The 22,524-nt window shown below is 36.6% G+C and overlaps 3 protein-coding genes across 7 annotated transcripts; 1 reads left to right on the top strand and 2 right to left on the bottom strand.

Moving 5' to 3' along the window:
- Nucleotides 1-5,890: 5,890 nt before the first annotated feature.
- On the top strand, nt 5,891-10,704 carry LOC107817485 (uncharacterized). Its single transcript, XM_016643325.2, has 3 exons — nt 5,891-6,259; nt 7,635-7,802; nt 10,218-10,704. Exons 1-3 carry the CDS (start codon nt 5,941-5,943, stop codon nt 10,439-10,441), a joined length of 711 nt encoding a protein of 236 aa, XP_016498811.1. The 5' UTR covers nt 5,891-5,940; the 3' UTR covers nt 10,442-10,704.
- A 500-nt stretch (nt 10,705-11,204) lies between these two features.
- Nucleotides 11,205-13,019, bottom strand: LOC107817484 (protein PLASTID REDOX INSENSITIVE 2, chloroplastic). The gene is made up of 3 exons (XM_016643323.2): nt 12,728-13,019; nt 12,545-12,643; nt 11,205-11,682 (listed from the first exon to the last, which is right to left on the bottom strand). Exons 1-3 carry the CDS (start codon nt 12,959-12,961, stop codon nt 11,479-11,481), a joined length of 537 nt encoding a protein of 178 aa, XP_016498809.1. The 5' UTR covers nt 12,962-13,019; the 3' UTR covers nt 11,205-11,478.
- A 783-nt stretch (nt 13,020-13,802) lies between these two features.
- On the bottom strand, nt 13,803-21,021 carry LOC107817483 (DNA polymerase lambda-like). 5 transcript variants are annotated; one of them, XR_012703536.1, is made up of 14 exons: nt 20,826-21,021; nt 20,580-20,717; nt 18,906-19,214; nt 18,667-18,760; nt 18,425-18,555; nt 18,118-18,180; nt 17,755-17,934; nt 17,623-17,676; nt 17,056-17,144; nt 16,080-16,170; nt 15,151-15,231; nt 14,411-14,496; nt 14,234-14,318; nt 13,803-14,130 (listed from the first exon to the last, which is right to left on the bottom strand). XR_012703536.1 is itself a non-coding variant. In XM_016643319.2 (14 exons), the coding sequence occupies exons 1-14, from the start codon at nt 20,940-20,942 to the stop codon at nt 14,035-14,037; spliced, it is 1,620 nt and encodes a 539-aa protein (XP_016498805.1). In that variant the 5' UTR covers nt 20,943-21,021; the 3' UTR covers nt 13,803-14,034. The 5 variants fall into 5 exon arrangements, 3 of the variants coding, with proteins under 3 accessions (XP_016498805.1, XP_016498806.1, XP_016498807.1); XM_016643319.2 differs by having other exon boundaries at nt 14,411-14,478; nt 18,882-19,214; XM_016643320.2 differs by having other exon boundaries at nt 14,411-14,478; nt 20,826-21,020.
- Nucleotides 21,022-22,524: the final 1,503 nt, after the last annotated feature.

The raw sequence follows: 22,524 nt of genomic DNA, 5'->3' as shown, positions 1-22,524 counted from the left end.
CTGTTTGTGAAACAAGACATCTTTTCTGAAAGGGTCTGATGGTTGCATATAAATACACAAGAATTCCAACGAAGTGTATAGAAAATCACAAGTGTTATTGCAGGCTTTGTTGTATCCTGAAGAGAATCGTTTTGTATTTTCCCTAAATTAGTATACAAGCGATAACTCTTTAAGGACAGTCGATTTTCACGCCTCAAAGCCAATTTTGATTATTATTTTCTAACAATCTTAAAGAGTTATACTGCTATGGAGAAATTGATGTCTGTTGTTGAGAACCGAAGGAGTTCATCAAACTTGATCGCTTTGATGGAACGAACTTTACTAGTTGGAGAGACAAGATGATATTCTTGTTGTCCGCTCTCAATATCTACTATGTTCTTGATTCTGCCTTGCCTCCGATGCCTGAGCCCACAAAAGAAGATTCTGACGTAGTCAAGGAAGAAAGGAAGAAACGAGAACATGATAAACTATTGTGTCGTGGCCATATTCTGAATACTTTGACATATCGACTCCATGATCTTTACTGCAATCTGAAGTCGACAAGAGAGATTTGGACTGCTCTACAAACTGCATACCAGAATGAAAAAAAGGTATTGACAAATTCATGGCTCTGCAGTACTTTGAATTTAAAATATTTGATACTAGGCATATAATGGATCAGATTCATGAACTGCAAATCTTAGTATCAAAACTAAGTGATCTTGAAGTTAAAATTCCTGATGCACTTCAAATAGGTGCTATTCTTTCGAAATTGCCTTCCTCTTGGAATGACTATAGAAAGAAAATCCTACATTCTATGGATAAAATGACTGTGGAACAATTTCGTACTCACATTCAAATTGAAAGTGAGACTCGTGCGCATGATGTTATTAGTCAGCTTCGAGTTCTGCAGTCAATTTTGTCAGTCAGAATGGTTCAGGAAGTGGGAACAAACATCTGAAAGTTTCCAAAAAGTCTTCTTTTTAAAAAGAGAAAGAACTTTAGTTGTCATCATTGTGGAAAGAAAGGCCATATGATTCGGGACTGCAAATATAGAAAGGCAGGAATAAATTTCAATGCAGGCAATACCGAAAAGTCTGGAAAGATTGAAAAATCTGGAAATTCTGAAAAGGCAAACGTAGTGGAAAATTTTGCCCAAGGACTGGTTGCCATGGTTTCCGCAATGCAAATTGGTATGGTCACAGAATTGAATGTGGCTACCGTTGCTACAAATACTCAAGACTGGTGGATAGATTCGGGTGCTACTATTCATGTCTGTTATGACAAGAAGATGTTCAAGACATATGCAGAAGTGCAGGATTCTGAACAAGTCTTGATGGGAAACCATGTTGCGGCAGATGTTGCTGGAAAAGGAAGTATTGAGATTAACTTCACATCTGGCCAGAAGTTGACGTTACTGAATGTGTATCATGTTCCTGATATGAAGAAAAACTTAATGTCCGCTGCTTTACTGTCAAAGAAAGGCTTCAAGATAGTTATTGAGTCTGATCATGTAATAATGTCTAAGAATGGTGTTTTTGTTGGAAAAGGCTATAACTGTAACAGCATGTTCAAATTGAGTATTAATGAAATAAATTATGTTTCTGCTTACATCGTTGAGTCTGATTCTTGTTTATGGCATGCTAGACTAGGACATTTAAATTTTGGCTCCTTGAATTATATGTCCAAAAAGGTTATATCTCATGTAAAACTCAACATATAAAATGTGAAATTTGCATACAAGCAAAGATGACAAAGAAACCATTTCGTAAAGTTGAAAGATCCACAGAACTATTAGATTTAATACATTCAGACTTGTGTGAATTAAATGGAGAATTAACTAGAGGAGGCAAAAGATATTTTATTACTTTTATAGACGACTTCTCTAGATTTACATATGTTTACCTACTTAGAACTAAGGACGAAGCTTTTCAAAAGTTTAAAGAATACAAGTCTGTTGTGGAAAATCAAAGGAGTAGGAAAATTAAAATTATTCGAAGTGATAGAGGCGGAGAATATTTTCCTAACGAATTTAATAAGTTCTATGAAGAGCATGGCCTAATACATCAAATGAGTGCCCCTTATACTCCTCAACAAAATGGGTTAGCGGAAAGAAAAAATAGAACTTTGGTGGATATGGTTAATGCTATGTTACTTAATGCACATTTGCCACATAATTTATGGGGTGAAGCATTACTAACTGCATGTTATATTTTAAATAGAGTGCCTTCAAAGAGTATGCATATTTCGCCTTATGAGCTTTGGAATGGTAGAAAACCAAATTTAAATTATTTTAAAGTGTGGGGGTGTATATCCTATTATAGAGTACCTGACCATCAAAGAACAAAATTGGGTCCTAGAGGAATTAAAAGTGTTTTTGTAGGATATGCACAACACTCCAAAGCTTATAGACTGCTAGATCTAGAATCTAATGTCATTATAGAATCTATACATGTTGAATTTATTGAAAATAGATTTATAAATGACAATGTTGATGAAATGACTGAAATAAATGGAAAACGTATCGATGCTAATAAATTGTCGCTTTCTGAAATTATTAAAACTAAGGAAAGAAGTGATGATATGCAGATAAAACCAAGGAAAAGCCAAAGAATAAGAAAAGAAAAACATCTTGGTTCTGATTTTATTTCTTCACAATCTATAGTATTTCTTGTTGAAGGAGATAGGACAAACGTTTGTAATCAAATTCCTATTGTATTAAATGTTGAAGAAGACCCAAAGACGTTTCAAGAAGCAATGTCTTCTAGAGATGATGCCTTTTGGAAAGAGGCCATTAATGATGAAATGGACTCAATTATATCAAACAACACTTGGGTTTTGGTTGATCTTCCTCTTGGATCAAAACCTATAGGTTGTAAGTGGGTCTTTAGGAGAAAGTACAATACAGATGGTTCTGTCCAAACCTTCAAAGCAAGATTAGTTGCAAAAGGTTTCACTCAAAAGGAAGGCATAGACTATTTTGATACATATGCTCCTGTTGCAAGAATAACATCCATTAGAGTCCTTTTATCCTTGGCCTCTATCTATGATCTTTACGTACATCAAATGGATGTTAAAACAACCTTTTTAAATGGGAACCTTAGTGAAGAAATATATATGCAACAACCTGAAGGTTTTGTTCTTCCGGGAAATGAGAAGAAAGTTTGTAAATTGATAAAGTCTCTTTATGGTCTTAAACAAGCGCCTAAACAGTGGCATGAAAGATTTGATAGTGTAACACTATCAACCAGATTCGTACATAATAATGCAGACAAGTGCATTTACTCTAAATTTACAAAAGAATATGGAGTAATAATTTGTTTATATGTCGATGACATGCTGATTTTTGGTATGAATCTACAAGGAATTACCGAGACCAAGAAGTATCTAACCTCAGTTTTTAAAATGAAGGATTTAAATGAAGTTGATACTATTTTGGGAATCAAGGTCAAAAGAGATAACAAGCAAGTGACTTTGTCACAAGCACATTATATAGATAAAACCCTTACTAAATTCAGTCATTTAGGAATAAAGGGGTATAATACTCCTTATGATTCTAGTGTTAAGCTAACTACAAATACTGGAAGAGCAGTAGCATAGTTGGAGTATGCAAGTGCGATAGGTAATATGATGTATGCAATACATTGCACTAGACCTGACATTGCATTTGCTGTTTGTAAACTTTCAAGGTTTACCAGTAATCTAAGTAATGATCATTGGAAAGCAATAAGTAGAGTACTTGGATATTTAAAATATACAAAGCACTTAGGCATTTGCTATAATAGTTTTCCTAATGTATTAGAGGGATATTCTGATGCAAGTTGGATTACAAGTGTTAATGATAATAAATCCACATCAGGATGGATATTTACTCTAGGCGGTGGAGCCATTAGTTGGGCATCCAAGAAACAAACATGTATTTCCCATTCTACTATGGAATCTGAATTTATTGCATTAGCAGCTGCTGGAAAAGAAGCAGAATGGCTGAGGAATATGTTACTTGATATAAAGTTGTGGCCACAACCTATGCCAGCCATTTCCATATTCTGTGATAGTGAGACTACAATGTGTGTTGCTCACAATAAAATATATAATGGGAAATCGAGACATATAAGCTTGAGACATGCTTATATAAGAGAATTAATTACAAATGGAGCTATAGCTATAATATATGTGAGATCAAATAAGAATTTGGCTGATCCACTTACGAAGCCATTAGGTAGAGATGTAGAACAACAAACTTGTGGAGGGATGGGGCTGAGACCCTTAAATTAAATACAAGGAATAGGAACCCCACTTTGAGTTAGTATACACTCTAACAATATAAGTTCAATGGGTAATAACAAGTTACTTGTATTGTTTAAGCATTGATCTCCTCTTTAGGAGCCCTAATTCTATTGTACTACTTACTGTTATATGAGGAGTTAAGGAGTTGTTAAATGCTTGTTATAACAGGGGCATAAAGACAAACTCCAAAGTGCATACTGTTACATGAAGAGGTTGATTAATCTTAATGGAATTATTAATGTCTGGGGTAACAGGGACATAGTAACTAATTCCACCTATATGAATATTGAAGTGGTGCCGCTTCTAGCAAGATTTAAAGGGTTGATCTTGTAAATATTCATGAATTCAGGATGAGCACATGGCCGTAAACGTGCTAAAGCGAATACTGAATTTTCTAAGCTACTAGATAATGGTGTGTGTGTGGTATTTTCGGTTTTGGCACAAGGATTTGTGGTTCAAATCTTAAGATACCATTAACTTCGTCAAAACTTTAATATACTTACACTAAAGGAAAGTTCAAATCTGTAAAAGATACTTTAAATTATTCACAAGTGTTATGAAGTGAAATAACAAACTAGTGGGGGATTGTAAGATAGTTTGTTATTGGCAAGTTGGAAGTGGGATTCTTCCCACATCGGAAGAAAGAAGTTCTGTGTCTGTCATGTGAAACACTCCTGGGACACACCTTACTCGTACCGTGCCTGTTAGCCTCGGAACTGATCATTATGAAACAGCACATAACAGGCACAAGACTGACTCAACAGGCACGAGATTGTCTCAACAGGCACGAGATTGTCTCAATAGGCACGAGACTGACTCAACAGGCACGAGATTGACTCAACATGCACGAGATCCTAGAGTTAATTATTTTTAACAGAAAAATCAAATTTATTTGAATTTTAAATTCAAAATTCGAATAAATAGTCGTGTCTGTTTGTGAAACAAGACATCTTTTCTGAAAGGGTCTGATGGTTGCCTATAAATACACAAGAATTCCAACGAAGTGGATATAGAAAATCACAAGTGTTATTGCAGGCTTTGTTGTATCCTGAAGAGAATCGTTTTGTATTTTCCCTAAATTAGTATACAGACGATAACTCTTTAAGGACAGTCGATTTTCACGCCTCAAAGCCAATTTTGATTATTATTTTCTAACAATAACCACATAAAAGGTATCTATAATCCGTAATATAGCAAATGATATCTATAGATGGCTAATTATTACTAAAAGATAGTGTTTTATGAAAATTTCTCTTCAAAATTTAAGGAATTTTTTATAAGAATGTATATTTTGAAATATATATCTATTTCTTTTACACTTAAATATTTAAAAACAAGAAAAGTATTGGCATGTATTTATAATATTATCCTGAGTGAAGTTAAAATAGAAATTTTAATATTACCGCTAAAAAGAGTACTTAAAAGTTATAAAGAATGCAATAATGAATCTCCAAATCTCTAGGAATTTGGAAATAAATGTACAGATATAGATAGAACTAAATCTCCACCGTTGGATAAGTTCTTTGAAGAACACTCGATGTTTGCCACGTATGCAAACACAGCGTCCCGCACTCTTTCCTTTCCATTTCCTGTATATATACTAAAAGAGAGAGCACCGACTTGGAGCTCACGAAAAACTGAAACTTCATCCACACGAAACACACAGGAAGCGTGATGATGAAGCTGTTGATGCTGAAGAGAGGTTTACGGTTACTAACGACGACCGGAAATGTGAATTCCTCCTCGCCGTTGACTCACCGCCGGTGTTTTTCTTCCCTCTGGACGTCGTCGTTTTCAACTTCTTCTTCTCCGTTGAATGCTGCTGGTGTTTCTTCGGATTCCGCTTCAGCTGCTGCTGCTGCTGCTGACTTTAACGAAGATTTTTTCCTCGGCGATGAATTAGCTCGCTTAGCTTCCAAACCGAAGACTGATCAGAATCTACTTCAGCCTGGCGTCGTTGTCTATGACGGTGTTTGTCATCTTTCTCACAACTGTAATATTCTCATCTTCCTACTCTGTGTGTGTGTGTGTGTGTGTATTCGTGCTTTTAGCTATATCTATTGCGTTGTGCTTTGTTTATTGCTTTGATTTCTTACTTTAACTGGTCTCCGAAGCTATAAATGAGTACAGTGTGTGTGTGTGTGCCCGCGTATTTGTGCATTTAGCTATACATTGCATTTGTGCTTTTGCTTATTGCTTTGGTTTCTTACTACAATTGTGCCTCAAAGCTGTAAATGAGTAGAGGCGAGAGTGTGTGTGCGTGTGTATTGGTGCTTGTAGCTATATATTGCATTTGTGCTTTGCTTATTGCTTTGATTTTTTCAATTGTGTCTTAGGAAGCTGTAAATGAGTACAGTATTGCGTTTGTTGCTACTGTTTTGTGTTTTTAGTTACATTTGCAATCATCCTGTAGTTTTGAAAGTGAAATTTTCAATTTTACATGTAAATATATAGTGTCTAGCTGTATGTGTGACTTCTGAACTATTTTTAGCTTGACGACTTGACATTTGGATTTGCTTAACAGAGGGAATGCTGTTTGTTTACTTGAAATGGTTAACATTCAATCATCGAGAGGAGAAAACATCTGGGGCTCAATTACAAGCTCAAGTTGTTGTATTGTGGATTCTATGTGCTATTTGTGATCGAGTGTATCCTATGTGATGTATGCACGAGTTGTACAGCAGGGTAGTTAAGGCAAATAGTATCCTAGTAGGTGACTTCCTTCGTTATGAGCAAAACATAGTGTTAGCTTTATGTTTAGTGTTATCAGTTTTCTGCATTTCTTTGTGGTCGTTATGACTATGATGTTGGCAGTGAAATCAGATTGCCAAGAATCTTGTGCTTTTCAGTAGCATGCATTGTTTGAGCTGTGAGAATTTTAATGTTGAGCTGTATTCCACTGACCGAGGCTCCTGAGGCATTAATGACTGCTTTGACGGAACCACTATGCTTATGACAGGTCCAATCAAACTAATTATGATTTGAAGAGTTTTCACGATCTTTCACATAAATTTAAGTAGTCAGAAAGGTGGTGGAAGCTATTATTTCGAGAATGCAAGTGAAGGTAGCTTGCTTAATTTCCTAGAGGCGTGTGTTGGCAAGCATTTGGGAAGTGACGAGTCTCTTTTGGCGAAGCTTACTTGTACATATTAGCAAATAGATAGCTAGTTTCTATTGAACTTTTCAGCAATATCTTATTGCCTCAACTAATTAGGGGTTGTGGCATAGTAGATTGATTATCTCATTGGATATGCAGAAATGGCTATCCTGTAGGTCTAAACTGCATTTGGCATAGACATGGGAAAGGAGGGGTGCATGCATAATAATCTGTCTCAGTTAATATGAGCTTCATGGCATTTTATATGTAGGTGTGAAATGGGTGATTAAAGCTGACAGAGATAGGAAAATCAAGTTCTGTTGCTTGCAGTCAAAGGCTGCTGAACCTTACATGAGTGTGTCTGGTGTTGATCGTGATGATGTTCTTCGTCGCTTCTTGTTCGTTGAAGGCCCAGGTTTATACCATCAAGGTTCCACTGGTTAGAACCATTACCCCCTACATTACTGTATCAGCTTGTCTCTCTATTCATTGTGGTTTCACAAATATTGCCATTATATACTTTTAATTCTTTATTATTTTATGTCCAAGTCGCATCTGACGTTTTCCACGAGTGTCTGGCAAACTCTAGATGAAGTGCATCTGACTGCTCGAGTTGTCCTTTCATGAGCTATGTAATCATTCTTACTGAGCACAAGAAGTTGTTGGCGAATATACTATGGGCAATAGTTATGATAAAATTATGTTATGTAGTTTGCTGTACATAAGCCTTAAAATTCTGGTAATGTGGATATTGATAGGATGTTGTGCTTGAGCTCATTGCTAGCATAAAGAGATGTGCTAGCTCCTAGTGTCGGTCCTTTGACCAACTTTACCCCTCCATGTATTAGGGAGTGGCTGCTGTCCTGCTTCTGCTGATATGATCAAAATTTCTATATATCATTCTACCTTTTGTTTCAAAGTGCAACAACAACTACAAAAAAGAAAGATTTAGATCATTTTGGGTCATTTGAACTGGTATTTTGTGAAATCAATATGGTTCTAGTCATGGGGAACACGGATTTGATTTTTGTCATGATTTTGATAGTGGCGTGAAGTTGAGAATCATTAGTTGTTATCCTTTCCATGCTCCTGCTGCATACATTCCTTTTCTCATAATAGAAGACTTAAATGTGTTAGAATTGATAGCTAGTGATTTGATATCTTGGAATATGAATCCACGTCTGATTTAGATGGTTTTTTGTTAGGTAAAAACAGTTGATCAGGGAAGTGAGAAAGGTTTTTTTTTTTTTTTTTTTTGGGGGGGGGGGGGGGTGATTGGGGGGGTTTAACATTATGCATTGTACAATTTTATTCAGTAGTTATTTTTTTCCACAGCAGAATATCGTGGAGTAACTTGTTGGGTATTTTAGCAACGGAAAAGGGCCAAATATATCCCTCTACTTTCATAAATTGTTTAATTATATACTCCGTTATACTATCCGCCTCTTAAAGCCCCTACCGTTCTACTTTGGATCAGATATGTCCTTATTTTGGACGGAATGACACGTGTCACTACCAGATTAAATTGACCCGTCCTTTTTCTTTTAACCGGATACACTTTTAAAAAAATTCACTATCCGACCCAAAAGTCCACCCCACTGCTCTTCTCTCTCCTCTTTTCCTCCTGTCTTTCTCCGTCACCTCACTGTTGTAACCATGGCCGGAATATCCACCGGCGAACTTGTCGGAAACCATGGAGAACCTTCAAAGTTGTCACCTCGCACCTTCTCTTTCCCTTTCTCTATACCTACAAACACATTTACATACAGATCTGGAAAAATACATACAAGAGGTTGGAGATCTGAAAATTTTGATTCCAGATTTTGGTGAATCTAACCAAAAATAAATTTTTCCGACAAGCAATGTACTCGAAACTTTCAGATCTCTAACTTTCAGAACTTGGGTGAGGTTATCAAGTGAAATCCTTTTAAACAAACTGATTCAAAAGTGATCATCCTATTCTTATGATTCAACCAAACTATTGGGAAATGGACCACCAGTAAAATTCAAGAAACATGAAGATGTTTCAAATTTATTATGCTTTCACACGATCCTTTATATGATATATATCAAGAAACAATTTCAGAGGCAAGAAAATGTATGACTTCCTTCTGATATTCTATCTGCTTTAGAAGACACAAGTTCTTAGTACATAAAATCTAAGATATGCTGGAAAATCTTATTCTGTTTCGACAGTCACTATGGAGATTCCAGCCATGGTCACGCAAGGGAGAAGGAGGAAAAGAGGAGAGAGAAGAGCAGTGGGGTGGACTTTTGGGTCGGGTAGTGGATTTTTTTAAAAGTGGATTTTTTAAAGGACGGGTCAATTTAATCTGGTAGTGACACTTGTCATTCCATCCAAAATAAGGATATATCTGGGCCCAAAGTATAACGGTAGGGGCTTTAAGAGACGGATAGTATAACGGAGTATATAATTAAACAATTTATGAAAGTAGAGGGATATATTTGGCCCTTCTCCGTTTTAGCAATCATAAATTGAGTGAAAAACACTTTGAACTTATACTAATCAAATCTCAAGGGATTTAACTATCGGCTAGATTGGCGTCTTATCTTATATTTAATCTATTTGATGCTCCACAATGAAAAAGTAACCTTGGTCCATTGAAAGTGGAATACTGAGCCTCGTAGGCTGCTTGCTTTCTGTATGTGAAAATCCAGTCTGCGTAGCAGCTTTTCTGCAGATCCTCTCTATTCTTGCACAATCAAGAAATATGTTGCTTTGGTGTTTGACTATAGTTAGAATGGTCCGGTTTATTCATTAGCCTATATTTCCAAAATTTCTGTGATGAAGCTGTGGAGATCACCAGTCTAATGTATCCGATTTTTGCTGCAGCTGCACTGAGGGTTCTAGCTCACCTGCCATTACCTTACTCTGCACTGAGCACCCTCATGATTATACCTACTCCTTTAAGGGATGCTGTTTACGATCATGTTGCCAAGAAGCGGTATAACTGGTTCGGGAAGGGTGATGACTGTTTAGTCCTCTGGGATCAATACTTGCTTTACCGCTTCATTGATAGGGAAGAGTTGCTGGAACGTAGCCGATCAGTTTTGTGAAGTGCTGCTTCAATGGGTCGGAGAGTGGTCGTCTTGTCATAAGGAAGTTTCAATTGACATTCTTTTGGCCTGCCCAAATATTGGAGTTGTAAATACGTAGTTCATCCATAGTGTACATCTTAATACGCTAGATATATGCATGAGTGTGGAGCATTGGGAATGCTTTCATTTTGATAAGAATGAAAAAGCTAACAGCTGTCATTTTGTCATTGGTGAAAATACACCACGTTTGAGATAAAGAAAATCGACTGTCGAGTTAGTTCCGCAAGTTTTCTTCATAATAGATACTTTGGTACGTTGGCTTAGTACCGGTGTTCGTTTGTACATTGAACCTTGTGGTTTTCAAGCGCTTAACCAAGTTTGACAGTAATATCTTTTGCAGTGCAGAGTGTTGACCTTTTCGTTTATTTCATCTTATGTCATTTATTTGTATTGTCATTCTTCTGCACCAAAGAAGCATTTCTTTGCTCAGCCATTGAGTACCTTTTATGTCAGCACGCAAGTTCGATAGTAATCACATTCTGCTCGTTAAACTTCTCATCCACATGCGGTTGGAGGAGATTCCTTATAAATAATGGCGGAGTTGGCTTTTTCTGTTGCACCACTCTAAGTTAAATATCCAGGCTGATAATAGGTTCCAGATAATATGGGAGTAACTATTCCTGTTGTATGTCAGCTTTGTGTCAAGTAGGGCTCCTTGAAAACTGAGTAATCTCCTCTTAGTATAACAGCTAATGTTTGGATGTTGAGCATCTGAAGAGTAGCAATGAATGGAGTTTTAACATTGTACATCATAACATGACACTCACAGAGCATGCACATAGTAGATAGCATTTAACACCTGAACCAACCTCAAATAATGAGAAAGAGAAAACTTGATTCATTTATAAGATCCTAACTTCTAAATCCTATTCTCTATCATGGACTATTGCAATCAAGGGTAAATAAGTTCACTCTCCCACCATGTCAGAACTACAAATAGATATGGTGACTACAGCGTGCATCAAAACTAATAGCTCCCAATCTCGATTGTTGATTTATCTGCTCTTGCCACTCTTGCCACTATTCCATTCCTTCCAATCATTGTCTACGTGAGTTTGAGCCCATTTGACTGCAGCACGTGCAGCCTGCGGTCCTCCTGGTAAACCTCTCTCGTTTATAGTATCTGCCATATCAATGAATGGAACGACCATGAGTGTTCCTGGACCACCATACTCGGCATGCAAGAAATCGTTGAGAATCTGTTTCAAAGTATCATTTGAGCAAACGTATTTCAACACACTTTCCAGATCTTGCAATAGTTTCAAGCAAGAAACAAACAACACGAACTTGAAAAGTTGCAACAAGCAAAAGCATCTTGGTCAAGGTTATTTAGGAGAAAAAGCTGCATACAAGATTATACCAACTATCAGTGAAAATGGGAAATCTTGTGCCACATTGTGGTTCACTACTTCGGCTATTGTTCTCAAAGGAAGATTTAATTCCAGGGTCCAAAAAAGTAGGGGATAATGTTCAAACAATGTATCAACTACATCTCTATCCCACGTTAGTTGAAGTTGGCTTCTACATCTCTATCCAGATTAGCTGAAGTTGGCTGTATGAATTATATGTACTCTTTCGGCTCTATGCAGGTCCAATTACGAACAATAAAATAGGATATGAAATAGCTGAAGAGGGTATATACCTACACCATTATTGCAAATAATGTCTATCAGGAGTCACCCTTTGGACTCCAGGGTACTAGTTTTATTTCATGGACACAAGCAATATATGAAATACTTTGCATCAGTTACAGTCCATCTGTTTGAAGCATAACGCCGCTAATACCTATTGCTGTTATACTTGATATGTTAATCATCTAACAGCAACAATGATATGCACTGGTTTGGAATTTAAGTTAGCTTCAAAAGGCATAGTTATCTTAACTTAAACCGAGGCCTAGTTGATTAATAAATTATGTCTCACTGGATTATGTCATCTAAACTTCTGTGGCCACAAAGCAAAAATCTTGGTACACCATTACAAAGCATATATGCAATGAGGACGGGTTTTTTTGTTCTAAAAATAAAAGAAAAGAGGATGGTGAAGAAATAGGGAAAGTACCTCGGTGCAGATTCCCACAATTTCATCAATTGAATCTCCGTAGACATCTTTCTTCTTAGGTAGTTTCTTCAGTAAATGATCCCTGAACTTCTCCGTTTCCTAAAACCCCCCACAAATAAAAGATCCAGACAAATGAATAAATAAGTAAATAAAAAGAAGAAGAAGAAGAAGAAGAAAACTCACAGAATCAGCAAACTCAGGAATGGGGTCGGGGAATTTGTATTCAGCAGCTCTGCAAATGAGGTTTCTACTTTTGCTGTATTTTAAGGTATTGGAAGAAACCCAAGTGGAAATAGAGGTGTATGAGGAAGAAGCTGAAACCCAACTGACTGAACTTGTTGAAAATGGAAGATAAACTGAGGGCGAAGAAGAAGAAATGAGAATGGATGAGGAGACAACTGGTATAGCCGAAGCCATCTTACTTCTCTGCAGCCGCACCGTGTGTAAAGACAATTCCCTTTTCTCTTATCTAATATATAATATACTATATATATATATATATATATATATATATATATATATATATACTTCCAGTATTTTTATGCTAAAATATCTTGTCAAATAACAACAGTCGAGAGAGTTTAAAATCTTTACTTATCCACTAATGCTGGAAAGAAATATTTAGACAAAATCGAGATATTTAAAAAGGTTTATATAGTACATGTCATATAACGGTGAACTCCTGTTTAAAATTGTGTATAAGTTGCTAATTTACAATAAGGAGTATTGAGTAGGCAGTTGTCAATTGTAATCCCTCAGCTCACATTACATTGAACATTTTTTTAAATACCGTGAAGAGATAAAACTTAATTTAAACTTGGGTTTTAGCTTTTTTGTTTTTGATATTTTTATCTCTGTTCCTAGTAATTTTTCCCTTGAACATATTCCTTATATTTTTTAAAGCAAATGAACCAAAAAGAAACATAGGAACCAAAATAAAAAAATAAAAAAAAATAGGAAACTTTATATAAATATTAGGTACTCCGCACTACTATTATTTTTTATATATATTTATTTTTGTTTTAGGAGTTCTCTTTCCTTTTCTTCTTTTGTGCTTTCTTCAGTTCTTTGCTTTCCTAACGGGATTATTTTCTCCATAAAGGCATAGGTATTTTAGAGTTGGACCTTGATTAAATAAGATACGTTAAAATTATCAAAGGAGATGACAAACAGAAGAGAAAAAAAGAACATTCCCTCAGTGCATTTTGCTCTTTCAAGTAGTGATCATGGGTTAGAAAAGGAAGGTGCTTTTGCTCCATGGCTGAAAAGATTTACCTATTCTACAAGACTTTACATATATACATGCTCTATGATCCACCTAGATACATAACCCTTTACATCTCACACATTTTGTTCCATACAATTCAGACATGGAAGTCAAAACTCAGCTTGATCAACTTTTATCTCCCTTGGAGTTTTGGTATCCAGTGTTGATCACCAAAAGCTAGCAAAACTGGCGTAGCAGGAAGATCAAGTTCGCGTTGCAGGTCTCACAAGTTCCTTTCATTCGGTTCGAGCCAAGGAAATCCAAGGAAATCAAAGACTTGCTTCTCTGTATCAAACTTCAAGCTTGCACTACCTTTAGTCTGTGCATTAGACGTCGAGTCACACCAACATGAAGAATGAAGAAAAAAGAAAAACAGGAACAAAGTGGAACTTATGATTGCAGCAACCAAGAAAATTATATACCCGTTTCCCACCGGCTCCATGAGTAGCTGGAAATAGCCCTGTATCATCTAAATGGAAGCCCTTGGACTCTGCTAATAATCTAAGCCTGTAAAAGAAATTGGACGATGAATTATATTATAGAGAACCATCCAAATAGACTCCCTGGTATCGCTTGGTAGTGAGTAAAAGGGGGCATACCTCCTATTCAAGACGTCATTACCAGTCCATGCTATCAGTCCAAATGCATATATATCCCTTGGATACACCTAACAACAGAAGTGAGGCTGCAACTTTTACATATAAGAATTACTCATGTCTCATGCATATTATTTCCAACAGCATCGAATGAACAAAAGTAGATCCAGATCGTGCACTTGACGTATGCCAAAAATTGTCAACAGTTAATACTTAATAGGACTCAAACCAATATGAGACAAAAGCTATTCTCAAACCAAGCTACTCTTTCCTGATTATTTTTCAGTTTATTCATGAGAACGAAGACCGGTGATACTCTGCATCTCATATATCATAAAGATTTCTATTTGGCAGTGTTTTTGGTAAAATAATTGCAAACGAGTTCTGGGAGGAGGATATACACTCCACATACTTGTCATCAATAAAATTGACCACTACATCTTTAAAGCACCAAAAATATTGAGAAATGTGTAATTTTAGCCGCTCCCAAAAATAATCGCCGACAACATGTATATTGTTTGTATATTTGTGTACTATATACATATTTATACACTTTTTGGCTAGCGAATGCAATTAGCTTCAGCCAACATGCCAAATTTATATTTTGCCCAAATATATAGTGGAACGAGGATACTCATCATATTAGTCATCAATTAAATTACCACTTAATCTGTACGCAACCAAAAATATCTGACGAATGAAGATCATTGCTTGACCAAACAAATGACATCTCATCAGTATACCTTAAAGTCAATGCGATGTCGCAATTCTCGGCCAGGATAGGTGCAAAGCCCAAAATATGTGTCGACTCCTGAATCTGTACCCTGCCATCAGATGAAACATTACTTTAGTTTGGCACTTGGACAAGAAGAAAATTTAAAGAAGATAGAATTATATCAATTAGAAGAATTAACCTAAATAGCCGCCCATCCAACAGCTTAAACTAAAAATAGCCGGCGAATGTATACTTTATGCGTAATTCATGTATTAATGTGTATGACCATGTATAATCATTATTTAATCTATGTATACCGACTAGGAAAAGTAAATAGTGAATTCAGTCGGTTATTTGTGTAAAGACCCCTATCTATTACTGTATTAAACTATTAATTTCAGTTTCATAAAGAACTCCATGAAAACTATAGCTATGAACCCACAAAATTCTTTGAGCAGAGAACGTACTTTATATAGTGTGTGTCGAAAGAACAAAGCAAATGAGTGATATCACATACATTCTGTGTCAAATTCCCTAGCAACAGCTACATACTGGATAATAATAATAAGATCTAAAAAGTTGGACTACACTTAGCTTGAGACTACTGAAATTCGCAATTGTCCCCACTATGACAAAAGAAAGGCACAAAAGACGAAACATGGCACCAAACTTTGGATTGACAAGATATATGACTGAAGATTTGGATTAACGAGGTCACCCATATAAGTGGAGTTAATATTGTCTACTCTTCCATGCAAAAAGAACAAAATAGACTGCCCGAGTGCACCTAAATAGACGCTTAAACTTTAATAAAAGGGAGTAAGACCAAAAGGGATATTGGAAGTTTAAAAGCTCCAATTTGAAAAAACATACAAGCTCAAAATGAAAGGTTGCAAAAAACGTGACTAGTAAGAAAGCATGAAGATGACAAGTTGAAAACTGAAAATAAGTAATTACCTCTGTGCTATGAACACTGAAGACCAGATCTTCTCTCAAAAACTTCATGTCTTTTAGACGTTTTACAAACTTAGGAAGAAAGCCTATATGACTGAAAGAATGAAGCGAAGTAATCACATTTCAAGTACATATCTGAAATGAAGTTGTCATGAGAATAAGATTTATAACAAAATTGTAGGATCTAAGCACAAATATTTACAGTGGGAATCCACAAGCAGGCCAAGCAGAAACAAGCAACATGGTGGGTTGTGGGGCTACAAGCGGAAGATAAATGGAGAAAATTTGAAAAACGAGAAAGTGGAAAAGAGCATCAAGCACTGGAAAAACTCTAAATCATATATCAAAGCAAGGTTTAAATGGAATAATTGTGAAAAGAAACATGGACTGGATTCTGGTTTTTGATCAAATGAAATCCCACGTACGGCAGGTAAAAAAGTTGCAGCGTGTCAGCATTTAAATACCGAAAGGCATAAACATTCAAGCGCACCAGCAAACCCCAAAAAATATGCTTTTCAAAACTACGGGATCACACAGAAATTTATTTCATTTTCATTATGAGCACGCCGAGGGTCTATCGGAAACAGCCTCTCTACCTTTGTAAGGTAGCCTCTCTGCCTTTATAGGGTAAGGGTAAGGGTGCGTACACACTACCCTCCCCAAACCCCATGTATGAGATTAAGCTGGCTTTGTTATTGTTGTTGTTGTTGTTTCATTATGAGTACGAAGTTTCAGGCCTTCTCTTTAATTTATGAGGAAAGGAATCAATCCAAAAGCAGTTTCTTGCTTCCAATAGAATAATTCGTCAAACTACCTTTGGATTTCATAGAGAAAAGTTAACTATATAAAGGAAATCTATGCGATAGATAAGCCTTATATTGGGATATGTATACCTAAACAAGAAGTAAAACCAGCACATTAGAACTCAGTCAACGAAAATGGAAGGCGTTCTACGAGATTAATCACGAGTGAACCTTACCTTTTACCATCAGCATGAGTAATAACAATGTCCATATCACCACAAGAAGACTTTCCACGTCTATATGATCCTCCACACACAACAATCACCTGAAGCAAAGGATTCACTGTGTAAAGGCTGCATTTACTTTTTTGCAGTTTTACAATGAAACTACATTACTTATCAAAAAAAAAAAAAAAGGATGTTGTGTGTTCTTGCTCTGGTGCTTGGACTTTAAAGGAATAGGTAAACAAAGTGTCTAGCTTGAACAATAGGCGTAAACTTGGCAAGTAAAAGACAATTCACAATAGCTTTTGACCCAATTAGTTTTTCTTAATAATCTTGGTCTTCATGCTTATTAGTTTGACCAGCATCAACAATCCTTTTGCAAATGGGACCATGTCTGAGGCCCTCCATTCCACTAATTCTCAAATACCTTCAAGCTTATAAGCATTTCTTTGCACTTAAAGACTGGAATGAGCAATTTCCAGCAATTGGTACATTAACAGTACATCATCAAGGAGCAGGCGAAACGCCGCCAATTTACATGAAGGTAACATTTAACAAGTAATTGGACAAAAGCCTTACACTGGGCAAAATTTCCTCTCCAATTTTCTGTAGTAGACGCTCCATCTCTTCAACCTACATAATCAGTCATCACTTTTTAGAAGAACCAGTAAGCAGTCATGATTGAGAAAACTGCAAAGAATAATATGCTACCTCATGCCGTGGAATCCTGGATTGAATGTCATCAAAATATTTCAACCCCAACCTTTGAGAATGAGTCAGCGAATCCTCATTTCTAAGGTCATCAAGAGTTCGGTGTCCTTTCTCATAAAGTTTTAGAGCAGTGGCTGGACCAATACCCCAAACCTCTCCAAATAAGCTAATTGTTTTTACCTGTAAAATCATGATAATGTTAGAAGAAGGGCATCCATTTTTCAGCTTGCTTAGTTCAGGTTACTCGAGACATTTTGATTAACAGAGGTCATGGAAATGTTGATGTAAATTTGTACTTTAAAGGAAATATACTAAGGATCAGGAGAAGAGAGGTTTTGTCACAACAGATCCTCATAACAGCACCTTTTCATCCTTCTCAAAATGTTCCAATTTAGACAGCTTCCCTGTGGTGACTATCTCCTGAATCTGCAGTCAAAGAACACTATCCTCTTATCCTGTAGCTTTAACGGGAGGCAAAGGTATTCATGATCCGGAGATTAAAAACCAAGAAAGTGATGATTTAATGGATAACTGGTTCTGCTTGTTATATCAATCTCATTTACCAACAAGGGCCCAATAACTTGGTAACCTCATTCACGTAAACAGCAACTTGAAATGGTGTGAAATAAGTATCTTTACAGTAAAGCTTTAAATAAAGGCGTTCACTTACATGGTCTTGCATCGACTTTCCAATAGCAGGTAGGTGCTTAACCTGGTTCGCACTCTCAATTTTGAATGGCAATTTCTCAATAACTGGTATAGCTTTATAATAGCTGAATGATCTCCGGTCATCACCCAGTGCTAAAATCAACTATCAGTCATCGTATCATACTTTGAAAGCTCAAACTTCTAACTCCAAGGCATTTACAAGAGAGAAGCTACAGAAATAGATCATACTAGAAGATATCCTACCTCTATATATGTTGATGAGCTTCCCAAATATCTGAGTGATATTTCGGTTTAAATCCGGAGGCTTATAAAGTGAAGATGAGTCTGATGTTCCAACCTGGTCAACAAATGGTATAGAAATATAGATGAATCACAGTGAGAATCCACCACATGGGAACACATATATCTCTGGCTCAGAAAAACATATTCAGCAAGGGCAATTTGATGCCGGACTTAACAGGCTTATTATGAGAATCAATGACCTCAGGACTTGCCACTTCTGGGCTTGAAGAACGTGTTGCGAGTGAAGAGGCACTTTTAGTATCTCGTGAATCAACTACAGCAAGGTCTTTAGCGTCAATCATGTGTCTTGGGCTTGCATTCTTGGCATCTTCAGCAGAACTTCGACCTTTCTTTGGTGTAATTTCACTGCTATTAGGATGACTTCCATTATCAGCTTTAGGACTAAGGGAGCCTCCTCCTCCTGATTGCAGGGACAAGACATACAGATCCTCAAATTCTTTCTCTCCTTTTGTCAAGCTGTCCTCTAGCCACTGATATGCGAGAAGTTTCTACGGAAATCCGAAAAACATAACCAAGATAGTTAGGAAAAAAGCAAATGTTGTAACAATCATTTGAAAGGCATCATATTGCAAATCAAACAATTCAGTCATTTTGTCTAAAACAACATGTTCAGGTACCAAAGCCCATAGAATATAAAGGGGTTTCAGAAATTTGAAGATTTTTGATTAAATTATAAGCCACTCCTGAAAGGTGAGCAGTAATATAGAGAAACTTCAGAATCCTCAAGTGTCTCTGAAATAACCACGTGTATTACTATAAAGCAGCTTATCAAAAAGATTAATACTTTAACACAGCAGGATAAGAATGACAACAGCAAGAAAGATCACAAATCTTTACAAACAAAAACCCTATATGTGAAAAACAATAAAATTTGAAGAATCCAAGAAATTAATCAATGAGTCAAGAATAACGATAAGACTAAAATCCCATAGACCAACAGAGGAAGGTATATCCAAAAAGATTAAATTTGGACTTGTTATTAGCAAAATGTGAATTTACACAAGCTATCACCAGAAATTCTAAAATGTCTCAACCTTATAAAGATCAAGAGTGCAAAAGCTAAAGTCAGCAGCATAGTAAACACTGTTCAATTCAATCTCAGAAGACAATCTACACCAATGATTTTTCTTTTTTAAAGAGAAATACCTCAATAGTATCTGACCTAACAATTCCTCTTAACCATTGTGGCAAGCCAATGATTTGAAAGTTCTAACACGGCACATAAAAGTGATAAGGAAGAAATACTGAGACTTAACTATAACAACTTCTACTGCTACTTGTACAGCTCAATCCCAAGCCAATGATTTCAAAGTTCTAACACGGCACATGAAATTCATAAGGAAGAAATACTAAGACTTAACTATAACAACAACAACTACTACTACTTGTACAGCTCAATCCCAAGCCAATTGTGTGTGGTCATATGAATCCTCAATATCTTTTTACGACAATTACTAAGATAAATTTAACTGCAATAACAACAACAACTGCTGTCACCACTTATCAATCCCGGACTAGTTTGAATGGCTATATGAAACCTCAAATGTCGCTTATGTTCTATTCCTCATGCCTGGTGGAATAGTCGAGGTCTGCGCAAGCTAGCTCGAGCACACCGCCATAAAAAATATCAATTCTATTTATACTCAATAAAGGTACAAATATTCTTAATTTGATAGTGCTCTAAACAAACTAAAAACTCCAGTTGGACACCAGTCCTGGTGTAAAGATTACCAACTTGACTAAGACCCTTTTAACTATAAATCAAAACAATTAAAAACAAAAAGTCTCAATTTGCAGCAAGCTAAAAAACGCAACCAAAGAGTGTAAAGAGCAGAAGAGTTAATAAAGCTCACAGCTTTAGAGCGGGTAAGACGTTCTCGATCAACTTTCTGAAGAAGCGAATTCGCATCAATTGCAAAAACATGAGTAACATTTTTGGAAAAACGTTCCTCTATTTTAGCCCCCATTTGCACCAATTTCTGCTTCCATATCTACACCCCCAAAAGAAAACAAACTCAAAATATTGAAAGTTTTTTTTTTTTTAAAAAAAAAGGAAAATTAGAAGAGGAGAAGGGGTTAAGAGTTTATGCGGTTGAAACCTGTAACCGCCTGGATTGGACTCCGGTTTCGATCAAGAACACAACCATACCCGAAAACATTCCATCTGGATCTGACGGTGGAGATTTATCCTTCTTCGACGTAGATTTTGGCGCCATTACATTACAGTGTTCTTGTTTGAGTAAAAGGTTTCAGTTTTGATGTCTTCTGATAGACGCTAGAAATGGAAAGTGGAATGCTCCAGTATATATAAAAAACGGTCGAAAAGGACAAAAAGTAATAAATAAAACAAAATAAAATTGGGAAAGTATTTTAGCTATAAATCCGAGCTCCCAAGCTCTAGTTTTCACAAAAATGGCTAAACCCTCGATTCTAAGCTTAAACATTCTGCCCAGGCGCGTTCTTCTTCGCGAACACGAGACAACGGTCGCGAATGCGATGCAGTAAAGTTCCACTAGCCAGTTTCCCTCTTTGCAAACATGATGCCTGAGCCACGAACGCGATGATCATTTCTCTTCTCCTACGCGAACCCGAGACTGCCTTCGCGAATGCGTAGGCACAAGGTCCCATAGCCTCGCGAATGCGGGATCTCCTTCGTGAATGTGAATCATTAATTCCTCACCAGCCACAGCTCCTCTTCGCAAACGCGAGACCCCACTCGCGAACGCGAAGAAGGAAACTAGAACTGACTGCTGCAACATTTTTCTGCAATTTCTAAGTTCCAAAAATGACCCGTTGAGCATCCGAAACACACCTGAGGCCCCCGAGACCTCAACCAAATATGCCAAATAATCCTAAAACATCATTAAAACTTGTTCAAATCTTCATAATGCTCAAAACAACATCAAAACACCAATTAAACAACGAATCCAAGTTTAAGAACTCCAAAACTCTCAAATTACGCTTTCGATCAAAAAGTCTATCAAACCTCGTCCGAATGACCTGAAATTTTGCAAGAATGTCACATTCAACACTAAGGAGATTCTAAAACTTTAGAAATCCCATTTCGCCCGATATCCAAAAATCTCACTATCGAACCAGAAACTTCAAAAATTCGATTTTCGGTATTTCAAGCCTAAATAAGGTACGAACCTCCAAAACACAATCCGAACATGCCCCTAAGTCCGAAATCACCCAACAGAGCTAAAGAAACCGACGGAATTCCATTCCGAGGCCGTCTCCATACTGCTCTGACTTTGATCCAAATTTTAAAGCTTAAGCTCTCATTTGGGGACTAGGTGTCCCAAAGCACTCCGAAACTCAAAACCAAACATCCCGGCGAATCAAAATAGCAGAAATAAACACGAAAAAAGTAGTTAATAGTGGATCGGGGCATAAATTTTTAAAACTGTCGGCCGGGTCGTTACAAGAATGTGTTACTACTACAGTGTATTTGCTCAATAGACTCCCTTCTAAGGTTGTTGGATACAAATCCTCATTTGAGATGCTTTATTTGCATCCCCCTTCATTGTCTCATCTCAAAGTCTTTGGCTACTTGTGTTATGCAACTTGTCCCCAGATACAAGATAAATTCTCACTAGAGCAGTACCTGCTGTATTTCTAAGATATTCTTCCACTGAGAAATGTTATTTGATGTATACTTTGCACTCAAAAACATTCATGGTTAACAAGAATGTTGACATTCATGCCAAAACAATCCCTATCGTTTGCTAAATGATTTATAAATACCCTCCGTCCATCTATCAGTTCAAAAATACACTCCGTCTATCTATCCGTTCA

Source organism: Nicotiana tabacum, chromosome 20, assembly GCF_000715075.1.
Source record: "Nicotiana tabacum cultivar K326 chromosome 20, ASM71507v2, whole genome shotgun sequence".
Classification (NCBI taxonomy): domain Eukaryota; kingdom Viridiplantae; phylum Streptophyta; class Magnoliopsida; order Solanales; family Solanaceae; genus Nicotiana; species Nicotiana tabacum.
This window is presented reverse-complemented; position numbering and strand designations above follow the sequence as displayed.

What these genes read in the sequence shown, in the direction of transcription:
- LOC107817485 (XM_016643325.2), top strand. Translation starts at nt 5,941, where the DNA reads ATGATGAAGCTGTTGATGCTGAAGAGAGGTTTACGGTTACTAACGACG. An exon ending in TTGTCATCTTTCTCACAACT is followed by an intron (nt 6,260 to 7,634) that starts GTAATATTCTCA and finishes TTTTATATGTAG; the next exon opens with GTGTGAAATGGGTGATTAAA. An exon ending in ATACCATCAAGGTTCCACTG is followed by an intron (nt 7,803 to 10,217) that starts GTTAGAACCATT and finishes TTTTTGCTGCAG; the next exon opens with CTGCACTGAGGGTTCTAGCT.
- LOC107817484 (XM_016643323.2), bottom strand. Translation starts at nt 12,961, where the DNA reads ATGGCTTCGGCTATACCAGTTGTCTCCTCATCCATTCTCATTTCTTCT. An exon ending in TTCCTGAGTTTGCTGATTCT is followed by an intron (nt 12,644 to 12,727) that starts GTGAGTTTTCTT and finishes GGGGGGTTTTAG; the next exon opens with GAAACGGAGAAGTTCAGGGA. An exon ending in TTGTGGGAATCTGCACCGAG is followed by an intron (nt 11,683 to 12,544) that starts GTACTTTCCCTA and finishes ACTTTGAAACAG; the next exon opens with ATTCTCAACGATTTCTTGCA.
- LOC107817483 (XM_016643319.2), bottom strand. Translation starts at nt 20,942, where the DNA reads ATGGCGCCAAAATCTACGTCGAAGAAGGATAAATCTCCACCGTCAGAT. An exon ending in CCAGGATTCCACGGCATGAG is followed by an intron (nt 17,677 to 17,754) that starts GTAGCATATTAT and finishes CTGATTATGTAG; the next exon opens with GTTGAAGAGATGGAGCGTCT. An exon ending in GAGAGGAAATTTTGCCCAGT is followed by an intron (nt 17,145 to 17,622) that starts GTAAGGCTTTTG and finishes CCTTTGCTTCAG; the next exon opens with GTGATTGTTGTGTGTGGAGG.